General features: G+C 39.8%; 1 protein-coding gene across 2 annotated transcripts; it reads left to right on the top strand.

The window, feature by feature from the left end:
- Positions 1–1,774: 1,774 nt before the first annotated feature.
- Positions 1,775–6,117, top strand: mterf1 (mitochondrial transcription termination factor 1). Of its 2 annotated transcripts, none has more exons than XM_088929064.1 (2): positions 1,775–1,853; positions 4,662–6,117. In XM_088929064.1, the coding sequence occupies exon 2, from the start codon at positions 4,677–4,679 to the stop codon at positions 5,835–5,837; it is 1,161 nt and encodes a 386-aa protein (XP_088785190.1). In that variant the 5' UTR covers positions 1,775–1,853; positions 4,662–4,676; the 3' UTR covers positions 5,838–6,117. The 2 variants fall into 2 exon arrangements, with proteins under 2 accessions (XP_088785190.1, XP_088785191.1); XM_088929065.1 differs by lacking the exon at positions 1,775–1,853 and adding an exon at positions 1,866–1,903.
- Positions 6,118–15,837: the final 9,720 nt, after the last annotated feature.

The following is a 15,837-nucleotide window of genomic DNA, read 5'->3' as shown; positions in this document are numbered from 1 at the left end:
CTGCCCTGTGTCCTGAGCCTGCCAGCTGAGACTCAGGATCACAACGGATCAAGTGGCCACTGCAAATGAATCAATAAGCAAAGCAGTAATGAAGAAAAGCAGCCCATATAAAATGGGTATTGTTGGCATAGTCTAATCTTAAATGCAGGGACAGCTAATGGAATTCAAGAGTGACAGCTGGATGTCATGATGATACCAGAGAAGGAGAATAAATAAACAGCAGAGGGCTGTTAGTGCCGAAACATGAGAGTGTCTAACATTCACAGTTGTATCCATGCATTTGATGGTGTCAAAAAATAAATGGAATCTATTCAGGTGAATAATAAATACATTCCAGAATTACAATATGACTGATCTGTAAAGTAAATAATACCCTGCCATTGAAAATATGTAAGTAAATAAGTAAATTATACCTTTCTTAATCAACTACCTCTCTGTAATGAATAATGAATTTTACAATGAATATAAAATAACAGAACAAAATGATTTGGTTGTATAGCACAGTCTTGTCTTAAAATGTGGATAGAATGTTGTCATCATATTTCCTGTTGTCATCAGCTTGTAGGTCCTGGAGATGAAGAAATGGGGGTTTAGACAGGTGTCTTAACTGGTTATGCCTTTCAGGAGGTTCCCCTCTTTGTCCTGAGAGGGGTGCAGTGAGCAAGGAGCTTCATTTCAGACAGCATAGGCCACAAGGCAAGATCACACCTTGGATGAAGTCTGATAGACCCCTGAGCCAGTATCTAGCTCGGTGAATGTGACATGATGAAGTGACTGTGGTTAATACTATTCCTGAGATTTTTCTAAATGAGTTAGTCTTATTTTCCTTGGTTTGTTGTGGAACTGTACTATAGCTTGATATGATATAATCCATACACTCTAATGAAGGGGCTTGCAGGCAGACAGGTCACCTCTCTGTGCCACCAAAAACAGGTTTCTGCTGTGTCATTTGACTCTGTGTGATGGTGCTGTGACATTTAATTAATTGTTCTGGAGGTACATAACAACCAGTGTTTGCTTAGTCTTTAAAAATGCCATTCTGTGCGAAGAAAGATATCTGTGAACAATGAGGACTGTACGTCTTAGCTCTGCCCTGCAGTGACGTTTGGGATGACAGCGGACCTAAGACATGGCTGCAGGAAGGGTTCTGTTCCTTCTGGCCCTGGGGAAACAGACAGCAGTGAGTTAAATGGAGCCCACCGTCCAACATGACAATAGCAGCTACATTACCAGTGTTGTTTATGCTTTAGGGGAGGTCTGTGGCCGAGCAATCCTTAGTCACCTTAGACAGAAGACCTGTACTACAATAACAGTAATTACAACTTAAATTACTGCTGTCCATGGAGAAAGAACAATGAAAAACGTGTTCATGTGAGGCATTGAAAATATTTAAAAGTACGCTTTTACTGGGCAGCATTTCGATGGCATACAGACAGAAACATTTCCTTTTCGCACTGCTACTGTACAAATCTAAAAAAACCAAAAAAACATTTTTTGATCTTTTAAAAACATGGTGTGGAGACATGTACTCCGTCTCTTCTAGTTTATTTTCTAAATGTAATTGCAACACTTACTGTATGCTAGAATACGTGACTCAATATTTATATTAAGGATAATGTTATTAAAGCAATAATTAACATGCTCCATGTCAGGAGTATCCCCGATTCTGGGCGACCAGTTGATGCCATCTAGTGGTTACAGGTCATTCCGACTCCGTAGCAGAAATACGATCCCTTCAGGACTGCAGAGGGCGCCAGCAAATCCGTTCAATCAGAAATAACTCAAGAGCCGCTGTTACACTTCTCTTGCCTAGCTAGTTCTGTTACAAACAGCGGAAATGACCTGTGAAAAAGGTAAGGGAAGACGTTGAAGGGTGGGATGGTGTGATTTTCAATGAAAGCAGGTGTTTTGTTGCGTAGCAACAGAATTGAAATGTGTAACTTAGTATAACCTCGCATACCAGTTAGCCTTGCTTGGGACAATAGTAATATCGAGTTATTGTGCTGTTTATGGGTTAATATATTAATTAAAAACAAACGCCCTGCTGAAAAAGGAGATGTACACTAGTGGCAGTGCAAGCTGCGGCAGTACTTTACCCAAAAGGCTTGTGTTACTGACGTGTTGCATATATAAATTAGCACGTTTTCTAGTATATTTTATTTGCATTTGATTTTACACTTCCAAGAATAAACGGGTCAGTATTATAAGATAATGGAACATGAAACACGACAAATTGGGAGACTGCAGCACGAGCGATGAAAGTCTCTGACGTCACGGCCATTGGTATCATCAATTATACCCTTTGCCGATGTGTCCTGTTCACAATTATTACCTTTAAAAGTACTTTACTTACATATCCTTTAGATGTTTGGATCGTAGGTCTGCTTACGCGAAATCCCATTGCTTACGACCTTAACCTTTGTACCAGAATGCTGGATTCTCATTCTCAATGATAACATTTTGTTTATATTAAACTTCAAACGATTTTTAATGCATGAAAACACATCTGTTACTGCTAATAATCGTTAATGTTTTGGGGGGGGTTTAAACATCGAATGAGCCGATAGTTCCAAGATCAGTTTTCATGAAAACAAGAAATTACCTTTATTTGTTAAATTAAGGTTACATTTAGATAATCTAAATTTCATTCAGATAATTAAGATTACAGATAGATAATGTTTTTGTCATTTGTAAAAATAAATAATGTAGTATTTTTGGTAATATCAACTTTGATTTTACTGCTATGTATTTCGAAAATGTTTATTAAGAATGTATAACCGCACTCCCGCAGCCCTTTGGGTAACGATGTGACTCCTGTTCTTGGTTTTTAAATGCACTTCCATGTAGCTGCTACTTGTGACCTCTGATTCGTCTTGCACTGTTTATTCTGAAAACATCCGGGTAGACGTTGGCCTTGTCTTTGAGGCTTTTCTCTAGTGGTATCAGTTGCACTTGCTAACTTTTCTGTTAAAAAACTATAAAGGTTCCTTCAGCCTGTCAGTGTAGGTTGTCTGTATTTTACTCCAGGAATTTTGAAAGGACGAGAAGAGTGTTCAGTTTGTTCAGATCTTATATGCCCAATAAAAGTTTTTTTTCTCAACCAAAATGTTACCCCTGCTGTTGGTCGCAGGTTATTCTCTAATATGGAGTTAGACTGCTGCTGGCTTACCTGTCATCACCCATCATCTCTGCAGAAAATGCATACCCGAGCTCAGTGTGAATCGAGGACAGGAGGGATTGTGGGGGGATTATTAGTGTGTTTTAGGTCTAATTCCTCAGTACACCAAAGGCCAGGGCAGCCCTAGCTGGGAAATACAAGCCTTGCTGTCTGCTGGTGCACACACCTGGTTCAGCAATGACTCCAATGCCCAGTGGTAAAGTATAGATACTACTGTACCTGCAGGCTAAGAAGGAATAGCACAGCCCCCTGCTTTAGCTGATAACACATACAGTACCTACTGTGTAAGATACAGATTTGTGTGCAGGCAAGCTAGTATGTGCTTTGTCATGTTTCTTCGTGTAATATATAATAAAGAGTTTGATCACACTCAAGGAAAAATATTGACTAATTTATTTGTAATTAGTAAGTTATTGTACCTTGCGCAAGGGTACGACAGCCATGCTCATCCCCAGAACTGAACCTGCAACCTTCCAGCTATAAATCTAATCCTAGCCAGTGCTTAACACTGCTGCCTCTGAGTGCCAGCTAATAAGGGCAGTTTATTTTTAATCTTCAGCAAAATCCCAAAACGGGCTGATGGAATTATTCTATCCCTGTGAAGATTCATACTCCTATTTTTTTAGGATACATACTGTAGTATTGTGCTATTAGTGCATTAGTGACCTAATGTGACACATAGTGTAATTAAAAATGGAGGCTTGTTCATTGAATTTCTACATCTTGTCATTGTCACAACGGTTAGCCCATATTTTCAAAAATGTGTTTATATATAATACCTGTGTTTGTTTCTATCTAGGTACTGTGATAAAACATGGCAGTGATTCACTTGCTCTGAGCTTTAATATATAGAATGGGATCTATTTAGAGATTTAGGGTAGTGAATCAGGGAGGCTGAAGTCTTTTGTTGTGCTTCTCAAGATTAGCATTAGACCTCCCTGAATATGTTATGCAAATCGGTTGGTTAAATATTTAAGCAGAGCAAATAAGGTTTCCATCAAGGTAAACAGTAAACTCAAGCTGCAGCATGTGCTAATGTGCCTCACAATGAACAGTTCTTCAGTCCCAGCCAGGGCTGTTTCGGAGCGTGTGAGGGGAAAGATCGTTTAGTATGTTGCGTGTGTCCCGGGGACAGCACTTCACACACTAGTTTACAAGTAATGTATTAAGACCTCTAACTTCTGCCCTTTCATATTCTAAAACTGACCTACATATTTCCTAATCTGTGATTAAGATATTTGAACGGTGCCTGCAACGCTTGTTTAAGAAGGGCTTTATTCTTCTAAGCATTAACATTATTGCATTATAATTATGAATTTGCATAATCCAAAAAAGCAACATCAGTGAAAGTGAAATAAAATCTGCATTAAAATCACCAGCCTTGTTACAGAGCAGTTGTAAGTCCATTTGAATGTTTTAGTGTTATAAATAAATAGCAACGATCATGCAGAACACTAACTTTCCTTTCCATTCTCCCCTCCAGGCTCCTGAATATTGCATGACGCCTTTGAGGTGTGAGATGGTGCTGTCCAGCATCACAGGCATGCTGCACTGCACTGCGGGGCGAGCTGTGCTGGGTCTCTGTGTCTCTCGACAGCTGGCACCATGGCTTTCCTCGCTGCGCAGTTCAACATCTAAGGTCGACCAGGTCAGCCCAGGCAAGGAGAATGAGGTGCTAGTGGAGAACTTGACCGTTCTAGGCGTGGACATTAAAATGGCGAGGAGACGGCAACCAGGCGTCCTTCGGAAAGTGATCACTAACGAGCAGGGCCTTGCCCGCTTTCTGCAAGCCAAAGGGGCGAGCAGGGAGGTGGTGGCCAGCATCATCTCCCGCTACCCCCGCGCCATCACTCGCTCCCACCAGCACCTGGAAGAGCGCTGGAGGCTCTGGAGGAATGTCTTCAAGAGGGACGACGAGATCGTGAAGATTGTGGAGCGCTCGCCTGAGTCCTTCTTCCGCTCCAGCGACAACGCCAACCTGGAGAAGAACATCGCCTTCCTGTGGTCCCTGGGCTTGACCTCCAAGGACCTCCACCGGCTCCTCACCACCGCCCCCCGCACCTTTTCCAACAGTGCCGAGCTCAACCGGCAGATGGTGGAGCTGCTGCAGGACATCTGCGTCAGCCTGGGCGGCACCGACCCGGAGCAGTTCATCAAGCGGATCATCTCCCGGAACGTGTACATCCTGATCCGCAGCACCAAGCGGGTCAAGACCAACGTCGAGTTCCTGCAGGGCGCTCTGAGGCTGAGCAACGCGGAGCTGCTGCGTCTGCTCCAGGGCCACGGCGCCGACATCCTGGACCTCTCCAGCGAGTACATCAAGAGGAACTTCCGGAGGGCCGAGCAGAAGCTGAGGTCGCTCGGCTGCTGCCAGGAGAAGGTCAAGAACTTCATCATCTTGTACCCTCCAGCCCTGTACATCTCTCCTGAGAACCTGAAGAACAAAATAGACTGCCTCCTGGAGGGAGGGGTGGATATCGAGCAGATATTGGAAAAGCCACGGGTGTTGGATTTCAGTACTGAGACGGTGAGGAGCCGGCTCAGGGAACTGGAGAAGGCTGGGTACGACTTTAAAAAGCAGGGGATATCCATTTTAGACTACAGCCGAAAGCGCTTTGAAGCAAAGTTAGGGAAGTTATCGGAGCAGCCTGAAGAGTGAAAAGGATTGAAATCAGCCACTGCCTACGCACCTGTGCAGTTCCATATTAGGTTTTGAAGTCTTTTCATTAACATCTTTTGACAGAGGGATGGTTTTGGACATTCATCTTTCCTGCATTTAATATTGAACAACCGAAAGACATAATCCAGACAAAAAATAATAAATATCTATTTTGAACAATCTGTGTATTGATTTAGCCTGCATGTAAAATGTGTGCTCCTTTTGCAGGGAAAATCAATAGCTTCACTACATTAGCTTGTAAAATAAAGTGATTGCAGAATGGAATTTGTCAATTCCTGTTAAAGAAAAAAAATCACCTGTTTTTCAGAGCGGTTGTATCATCTCACATAGGTGCAAAAAAACTTTTACTTTAGTCTGTCAAACCAGCTATAGTAGTGGAACATGTTGTGTATGAAGCCATCAGGGATGTATTTTTGCATTTAATACAAAATGGCAGCCTATCACTGTACACACAGAGAACCCTGTTAGTACAGTTTTCTGTTTCCACAGTTATGAGCAAGGGTGACATCTGTAACCACCAGATATATGAACCACTATCTACTGTATATATAACAATGACATAGAGGACAGAAGCCAGTTGTTACTGATAAAACACTAATATAAGCACATGTTTAGTCACCCAGGATAACTGATAGATAGGATTTAGTGCCTAAGAATCATTACTGATGTCTACTTTTATCAAAGCTACAGCAATGCCTTTTTCTGTATGGTATTTGTTTTTCACCAGTCTCTGACTAAGTGTGAACTATCCACTTTTGGAAAAATCAAAAAGTAAAGATGTAAAGAAAACGTTTTTACCAAGTAATGACATCCAAGATGGTGGAGAAGCGTGCTGGCTGTGATGTCGATGCACCTTCTTTGTAAAACCGTCGAGGGAACTACACCTGTGTTTAATAGAAATGAATTCAAAACCTTTTATGAAGGATAACCGTTGCTGAAATGTGAGATTTTTACAATTGTACTTATCTAAAATCTTGAAGTCTTATCCGCTGATATTTAAATCATGTTCTTTGGGAAAACACTAATTCTAATTCATTGGGATGTGGAAACAGAGGCTTTGTTTTTGTTGATTACGAGTACAAAAGAAATATGATGTATTAAACTGCACAGTGCTGTTGTGACCAGCAGGTGGCACTATGAAATAGGTAAACGGAGTTGAAAGTTATTAAGCAATTTAACTTCATCCCCCTCAGTGTCTTGTGCCCATAGCATCTGCTCTGGCTACATTTTTTGTGATGCCAGTCACATAACAGACAATTTAAAATGTAAACAGGCAAGTGTGATAGTTCTTTCATTTCTCCCTGTAACAACATGTCATCTCTTCCCACATGGCAGGGGAGGGACATGGAAACCGAATATTGAAGATCTTCACAGTGTCAAAGGCAAATGCTCTGTCAAGGTGTCTTTGAAGACCAAACCGTCGACATGCTCTGTTGTGCTGTGTCTCAGAGATGTACCAGTGCAATCATGAGGAGATCAAGAGCAAATCACAGGACCAAGCAGCAGGATTAATGAAAGTCTAACATTACTTCATTATCCTGCTTCTCAGGCATGTGTCTCTTTGTAAACGTTGAGACATCTGGAGTACCATTTACTTATCCAGTAGATAGGAAATCTATCTTTTTTGTATCTGCTTTCTCAAAAACTTAAGTTTAACTTAAGTTCTACAGACGTGTGACGTGGGTGTTATTTTTTTGGCAGGAATTGACAGGGATTCTTTAGTCAGTCCTTAACAATGAAACTATGGTACATGTAGATTTCCAGTGAGCATGCCCAAAAGGAATGGGGCATCACAGCCCTGTGACATCCATCCATCCATTTTCTAAGCGCTTTATCCCATCCGGGGTCATGGGGGAGCTGGAGCCTATCCTGGTAAGCAACAGGCAGAAGGCAGGATCCACCCTGGTTGGGATGCCAGTTGTTCTCGGGGTACAAACAGACACACACAGCTTGTCTTTGGACTGTGGGAGGAAACTGGAGCACCAGGTGGAATATGGGGTGAATATTCACACTCCACACACACAGCCCTCCAGGGCCAGTTCTCCCAGAAGCCAGTTAACCTACCAGTATGTCTTAGGACTATGGGAGGAAACCCACCAGAACACGGGGAGAGTATAGAAACTCCACACTGCCATGTTCCAGCCTTGTAACAGGCATTTCTTTCACTCTCAAAACCACCGGTCTTGTCATAATTTAATAAAATGTGTATTCTAGTCCCTGTTTATTGCAATGTTTGTTTCTTTTAATGTATAACTTTTTAATTTAAATTACTGTGAATTGCACATCCAGACATTAAAGGTTACACATAAAACATGTATGACTCCTGCTGGGAAAGAGATTGAGGAAACAAAAATAACTGTTTTGTGTTGGTTTTTTTTTAGTCGCGAAATGCTTTGTGGTATTTATAAGATGTTAAATTTGTATTTAACAACATGGCACACGCAGAAATCCTGGAACACTGGAATCTGCAACCTTCCTGCTTGATAAATTAAAAATTTGGATTACTTTGACCACGGAGAGATCTGGCTTTTGTCTTGGTCTGTGCTGGGGTTGCACAAGGTGAGCTGTCAGGGTTCACAAAATACTGTGTGACCTATTTCCAGGAACTGGAATTGCATGACCCTCGCATGACCCATGCATCTCATCTGTGCTGGTTCTCACAGGACCTGTTCCTGGATCACTGTGTATGTTGTAGTGTTTTATACACGTTAATTCTGTTAGTTCTGTGGGACTCACGATTGACCATTGTCACCTACTGGACATGTCAAGGAGTTGTTCCTTTAGGACTACAAAGCTCCTGTATGTTGTGAAAGCAAAAACGTAGGACTTTTAGCAAAGTGCAGTAATGTTTTATATACCCACACTCTGTATTTTTGTTTGTCAGTGTTTGTATGCTGTGGTCTGGAAGTCTAAGTCTATTGCTAAAGCTTCTATTAAACAAGCATTGAATGTATCAGGTTGTAGTAATGAACCAGTTCATTACTGCTGTGCTACAGAGTAGTCAGAGTGGTGAAATGAGAATTACACTGTGAAAATGAACACTTCCAAAAGTGGTGGACTTTTCTTATTTTCTAATATTAATTTAGAAACCTAAACAGACTTCTGCATTAATATGTGTTGATGCGCAAGGACAGGGAACAAGGTGCAGTTCTTTATTATTGTTCGGTGCTCTGAGCTTAGTGTTGTACAGTATTTGTATTAACCCAGTGTCAAGGCTGAGTCTTGAATTCCCGCTGAGGGCAGAAGTAAATACAATTATATAAATGAGGACATAGGGGATTTATGCAAATCTTACAATGTGCAATATGCAAAAATGTACAATTAATACGTTAATGTCTAAAAGTCATAAACGACTCAACTCTAATTTGCATTCCAGTAATACATGAGATTTCTACTAAAAGCAAGACTAACACTGGGAACATAGCATTGTCCATTTAAACATCCATAATTAGAAACAAAATTTTCAGTCTTCCCAGGGTTTTGGAAGAACGTTTTACTGTGAAAGAGAACAATCATCTACTTTTCCTGGAACTACAAGAATCTACAGTTACAAAACAACCTTTTTTTCAGAAAACAACAGCATCTGACCTTCGATAAAAAATGAGAAACTCCTGGTATCAGAGTAGAAGCCATGACGTCGATACAGCCCAAAGCATTTATTTTTCAAGTAAATCAAAAACAATAAAACCTCTTTGTTTTAGCCTCATGTTCTGCTCCATATGAAATAATCTTCTTAAGTACTGAACTGTGAACATGAAATATTGCTGTGAACCCTTTGTGTGCAATGTAAAAAAAATAATGGTGTGGTTCTGTAGCATAGTGCAGTATATAGTACTTTAATAAAGAGCTGTAATTGATTTAATACATTGCCCAGAATGCACTGTGTTACCTATATGACAGTACCAGCTCCTTTACAGAACACATTATTTACAGAACACATTAGAACCTCAGAGGCCATGTGGCCCATCTAGGCTGTTTGGTAGCTAATTAATACAAGGATCTAACCCAGCATTTGTTTTTTAAATAATCCCAGTTAAAAGCTTGTTTCACACTCCCACAACCCTTTCTGCACATAAATGCCTCACATTTTCTACTTGTTCTATTACATGCCATAAATCTGGCAAAAGTGACATGTATTATGTTATTTCCTGTGGCATTTTTTTGTAGCATTTTTTCTTCCTGACAGGAGGCCATTCACCTCATCTTGTTCATTTGGTAGATCAGTAGCTAAGTGACTCAAAAATGTAGCGCAGCTGCTTCTTGAAGGATCCCAGCGGTTGGGGCACAACTAAATCATATTTGTGAAATTCTGAAAATGATTATACCATTATATTGTTGTTCCTGCGTATGTAAGTGTACAGCAAGTGTGAAGTACAGTACGTGGACAAACACAATAAGCTTAACTACAGATGCTCGTGAACTGAAGATGAGGCCAAGTGTAGACTGTTACAAAGGACATCAAATAAGCTGCTGCAGGTATTTTGAACGAAGCATTTGTGAGCTTGTGTCCATCTTCAAGGAAGGCGCCATTCCCAGATTACCTCCAGCAACTAAATGTGAGAAGGCATCTTCAGAAGACCCACAGCCTGGCAAATTCTTACGTCATGATTAGATCCGGTAAAAAACGTTTTAACCTACTTTTTACTTTTGCATAATGTTTGTAACTATTTGAAGTACTGCAATTTGTCTGGGGCTAGATTGCTTTTAGAAATGGGCAACAGGTAATCAGTCGTGTCAAATAGGTAAAATCTGGTAAAAGGTATAATGATATATTAACAACATCATAGATTAACAACATCAGACCATTACTACTGGGTTATCTAAACCCCTGTTTAGGTTTTGCCTTTATATTACATTACGGCTGCTCTGCTATGTTTTTACTAATACAAATAATATTAAATAAAAAGTTAAAAAATACAACAACCCATTTCACCAAAAATATGTATAATGGTTTTAATGAAATTAGGAAATTTCAAATATAGAGAAGGCAGAAGAATTTGAACAAACTGGTTAATGAGTGAAAGTCTGCCTTAATTGTTCATTGCTTATCTAAATACTCATCAAATGGTTCATCTGTTGGAAACTAATTTATTTTATATTAGCTCTCATAAAAAAAAGAAAGACCTCGTTATAATTCTGTATTTATTTTTAATAACAAAGGCCACATTCTTGCAATTTCTGTTGAGCCAATTTCAGGTTCTGTCAGACTGTGACCTTTAAGCTCTTGTTGTACAGGAAAAGTTAAGCTGGAGATGGCCATCACATATTAACTGGACTCAGACTCTGACACAGTCTATCTGTGATGAAAGAAAGAAATCAGCACCAAATCTCTTAAAGTATTTGGGCATGTAATGAATGAGTGACACTGAGGACAATGTTGTCAAAGGATTCAGTTTCAATTAAACATTTAACCTGATACTTGTTAGTGTTGAAACGGGGCCTTAATTTTGAAAATTCCTTTTAATACTGAATATGAATAAATAGACTACTTACAGTACAATCCTGCTTTCTCTAGGGCAGTCAACATCACCATCAACATGCCTTTCAGAAAGTTAATGTATCACTGAAAACTAGTGCAGTCAACTGACAAAGATACATGCTAAGAAATGTAATATGAACTCCTAAATATAGGGCAAAGTGTATTGTTTAAAGTAAGTGAAAGTCACCTGCTTTTGTAACATTGAAGCCTGACCTGACAAGCCGTTTACAAAACAGGCAAAACATGCTTTTACAGCACGAGCAAATCAATCTCCCAGTCATAACTCAGACTTTCAGGGCTAGCCATTTGGGAGGCTGACTCAGCCTTAAAGGGGATCGCAGGTTTCCGCGCTGATCCAAAAGAGGAAAGATGGCTGTGGGTTACTGAGTTACAGGGCATGTGTTGCCTTCTGCCCGATTCCAGCAAGACTAGACTTTCACAGGAATGTCCAGGTGGGAAAGTTAAATGGGAGATCTAAGCAAAATCTTTTCAGGCACGTCAAGTGGGAAAGAGCCAATCCCTTCTCTTTACGCTCCATATGTGTTTCATTTCAGCTTTGAAGATTTCCAGTCATCTAGAAAATGAATGAATGTTAATGAATGAAACACAATACACCATATTTGACACATTACATCAGACAAATAATACTCGCGTGAAAATGTGGGGCTGCCCACATTAACTTACCTTCATTTTTAAAAGGTTGCAGATTTTGTGCATCAAATAAATGTTGATGCCCCTATGGACATGTAATGGTCCATTTCATTTTCCCTCTTTCTCATTTGTTTATTGTTATGAAATAGTATTCGGCCATTCTGTGGCACTGATGATAAAATGGCTTCAGTCATACAGAAATGAACACGGGAACATTATCACCTGCAGCACAGGCAAACATATCTAGCAAAGCTCATCATGTCACACTGGCCCTGAAACAGGGAAGTATCTTGAAGACCATGTAGGTATTAAGGTGCAACAGTCTGCTGATGATGTAAAATGTGTGATATCTGCCAATTACTTTGTTGAGGCCAAATTAATTTCACTAGGAATAACACCCAGGAATTAAAAGTATTGAGAGGCTAATGAAGTGTTTTAGTCACAATGCAATTTGGCTTAACTCATCTGGCTGAGTGCTGACCTCCTGGCCACTGGACAAGGAGGATAGGAAACCCACGAAGAGCCAAGCAGAACCCCAGACCACCAATGCAGAATTAGAGAAGAAAAGACAAGTGTTCAGTGATGTTTCAGCTGTTAGAAAGTTGGAGTAGTGCTTGATTAAGGGTATCAAGTATTGGTTTACGAGAGTGAACCAGTAGGCCTCTGGTGACCAGTGGCTGAGCTGCTGAATAAAATAGTCAGAAATGCATTGATGAGCTACTGAGGAGGCAGCTTTGATCTGGAAGGAACGGCCAGGGAATAGCTTGGCAGCAAATCCAGACTTTGTGAGAACTTCATACGGAGAGATGTAAAGCTGGAGATAATGGAGTAGGGAATCTTAAGGACTAGTGTAGATAGACAATTGTTTATTACCTGATCTTGATATCTTTTACAATTGAATACAATAGGAGATGAAGGATAAGATAATATAAAAAAATTATTTTTTTACATTAGAAGATTTAAACATTTCCAGGTGATGTGGGGTATTTTGATCCAGCTGGAGGTAGTGATGGAAAGGGTGAATCAGAAGAATAAGAGATCTGAATAAGGGGGGATTGGGCAGGGATCCTGATTGGCATCCAGGGCTTAGTTCTTGAACTTTTGAAATTTGAAGTGAGCAAGAGACTTGGCTATACTATTGAAATGACCTGTGAGCAGCAACAATTAGACAACAGCTGCATCAAGGGCCTCAATAACATCCTCCTAAGATTATGGAAGGGAGTATGGCAAAGAGGTTTTTACAGGCAAGACTCATTATAAGAAAGAAAACCAAACAACTGAAGTTCTACTATTTAATTTGAATGGAGTGTCAAAGAGTGGTATAGTGGTGGAAGGATCATGCTGATTGATTTAATTTTGAGAAGCTGTGAAATAAAAGATCTTGCGTGGGGTATAATCTGCATGGCATAGTTGAGTTAAGGTGACCCAGATGGGACAAAATTTCCTTTTGTGAAAAACATAAATGTCAGGAAGGCGGAAAGAAACAATTAAATGTGGTCAAACCTATCAAGAATCAGAGATAGTGAAATGAAAAAATGAAAAAAAACTATTCATCAGAGCAGCAAATAGAATATCCATTGCAAAGTGGGAAAAAAACAGCAGCAGTGAAAACGGTCGGGGAAGGCAGAGTTGAAGCACAGTCCACAGTCCATGCACGACACATGTGAGGGAGAGAAGGGCATTAACGTTTATAAATTATAATGTTTTAAGTAAAGAAATATCATCAGGAATGATTGCAAACTACTGACCGCTGAGGCTGATGGAACTTGGCTGTTCTCATCCCTCCTCAACTTTTTGTTACAAACTCCATTAAAGAGTGTGTTGTAACAGTGATGCAACGTTTTCTGGAACCCAAGTATTTGAAATTATAAAACGGTAAAAAAACAAACAGCGCTAGATGACTGAAAATGTTACAAAAGCAAACTTTAGTCCTTAAGAGTTCTTCTGATTTCTGAGGAAAATCACTAAAGACTCAAAACTTTTCATGTTTTTAAAGCTTCACTAAACAAAGAAACGTCTGTGCACAATAGCCCCAGTTTTACTGTTGTAAAATAAAGTAATTTTAAAGTCAAATTAATCAAAGACCTCTGACAGTTGGATTAAGCAGAGGTTTCAGCACCAAATTGCTGACTGTGGAAAATGATATTAAATTGGTAGATTATACAATGACTAATTTATACTGATTTCATTAAACTTTCAACAGAGCCACTTAATCCTGTAAATTGCTTAATAACTTAGCTCACATGGCTGCTCTCCTATCAACACTCAAATGCTCCAGATATTAGATTGGTGTCTGGATAATTTCTTTTTTCAGTAAGGAAATGTTAGCATGCAGCCACATACTGTACACATGCTGCCCCAGTCCTTGATTGTCATTTACTGTAACAAAGGATAGATTTCTCAAGCAGCTACATCAACTCTTCCAGATCCAGCTGAGCAAATCTAACCCAGCACAAATTTGGCTTTGTTCTGCAGCTCAATCAAGCAATTGAAGCCCCAGAAGCCCTGAACTAATGCAAATGAAATAAGAAGTCTTCGCATGGGCTGGCAATGATCGCTGGACACCAGCTTACACGCTAAATTGGCAGATGTTTGGTTCCCAGGATCAGTGTAAACATTTCTTATTTTTTCCAACTAAAACACACATTTCCACCCATGCCACAGTATAAAGGCAATAGCGTCCTGAAAAGGCACCTGCAGAAAATAAGCCAAATGAAGGCAGGCTTGCGTGGTTTATTAAGATCTCACACCACAATGGAAAGGACGGCTCAGCAACAGCCAGTCAGCGAAGAACAAGTGAGCAAATTTGGGCCAGACAGTAGGATCATCCAGCAGACCTATGAGATTGTTAAACACAAGTCTCTGGGGAAGCAAAACACACAAGATAGCCTTAAGTTACACTTTGATGGGCAGAGCTGCCCTTCCTTATTATTGAAGTCTGCTCGAGGAAATCGGCCCCTGCCACTCCTTATCTTCTTCGCTTGTGTGCTTGCCAGACAGCGCCGCTCAGCAGGTCAGAAAATAATTATTTAAAAAGCAGCAACAAGGAGAGGAAATAAATAAGCTTGTCAAGGATGACCCCTCAGAGAAGAGCTTTCCTGCGTGACCTGAAGAAAGGCAAATAGATCCACACTCACCGACTTCAATACGCAGGCAACAATTTTTTGTTTTCTTTTTTCTTTCAGTGAGTGTAAATGGTTACTCCCGCATTCACTGCAACTCAGTTTTCTATTTCTATATAAATATTTAAGTTTTAAGAAAACGTGGTGTACAGCCCACTGCTGTTAGAATATATTTCATTATATAAAGTTTTTTTTTAGTTATTCTATATCTATTTTAGATCTTTTGTGACAACAGAACACATATATACCCCCAAATATAACCATTATCCTATAATTCAGTTATAACAATTTATATATATATACAGTACCTTGTGTGTCCAGAGTTGTCTTCTGGTCAGATTATTGACATTTTAACTGATTTGTGGATAAATCTCTAGTTAGCTTTCCCATTAAATCAGATACGAAGATCAGCATGAAAAAGAACTATGTTAAACCGTGACAGAACAAGAGATTATACTCAAAGGTACTGCTCATGGCACGGAAATCAAACTGTCTCTTGTTTAACAAAGCCCCTTGGTGATACATTTGTCCCTGTGTTTCTATGTAAAGGGCGTGTAAGGAGCATCTTTCTTCCATTTGTGCAACAACACTCTTTTAAGATATCATATCATTACTAAAATAATGGAACATGCCATAAGACTTGAGTACTTTAATACCGTATTTACAGAGACATTTACAGTAAATAGGCTTCAGTATGTCTGAAATTCTACAGCTCATGTGTTAACTA

Source organism: Atractosteus spatula, chromosome 12, assembly GCF_055471065.1.
Source record: "Atractosteus spatula isolate fAtrSpa1 chromosome 12, fAtrSpa1.hap1, whole genome shotgun sequence".
Taxonomy (NCBI): Eukaryota; Metazoa; Chordata; class Actinopteri; order Semionotiformes; family Lepisosteidae; genus Atractosteus; species Atractosteus spatula.
This window is presented reverse-complemented; position numbering and strand designations above follow the sequence as displayed.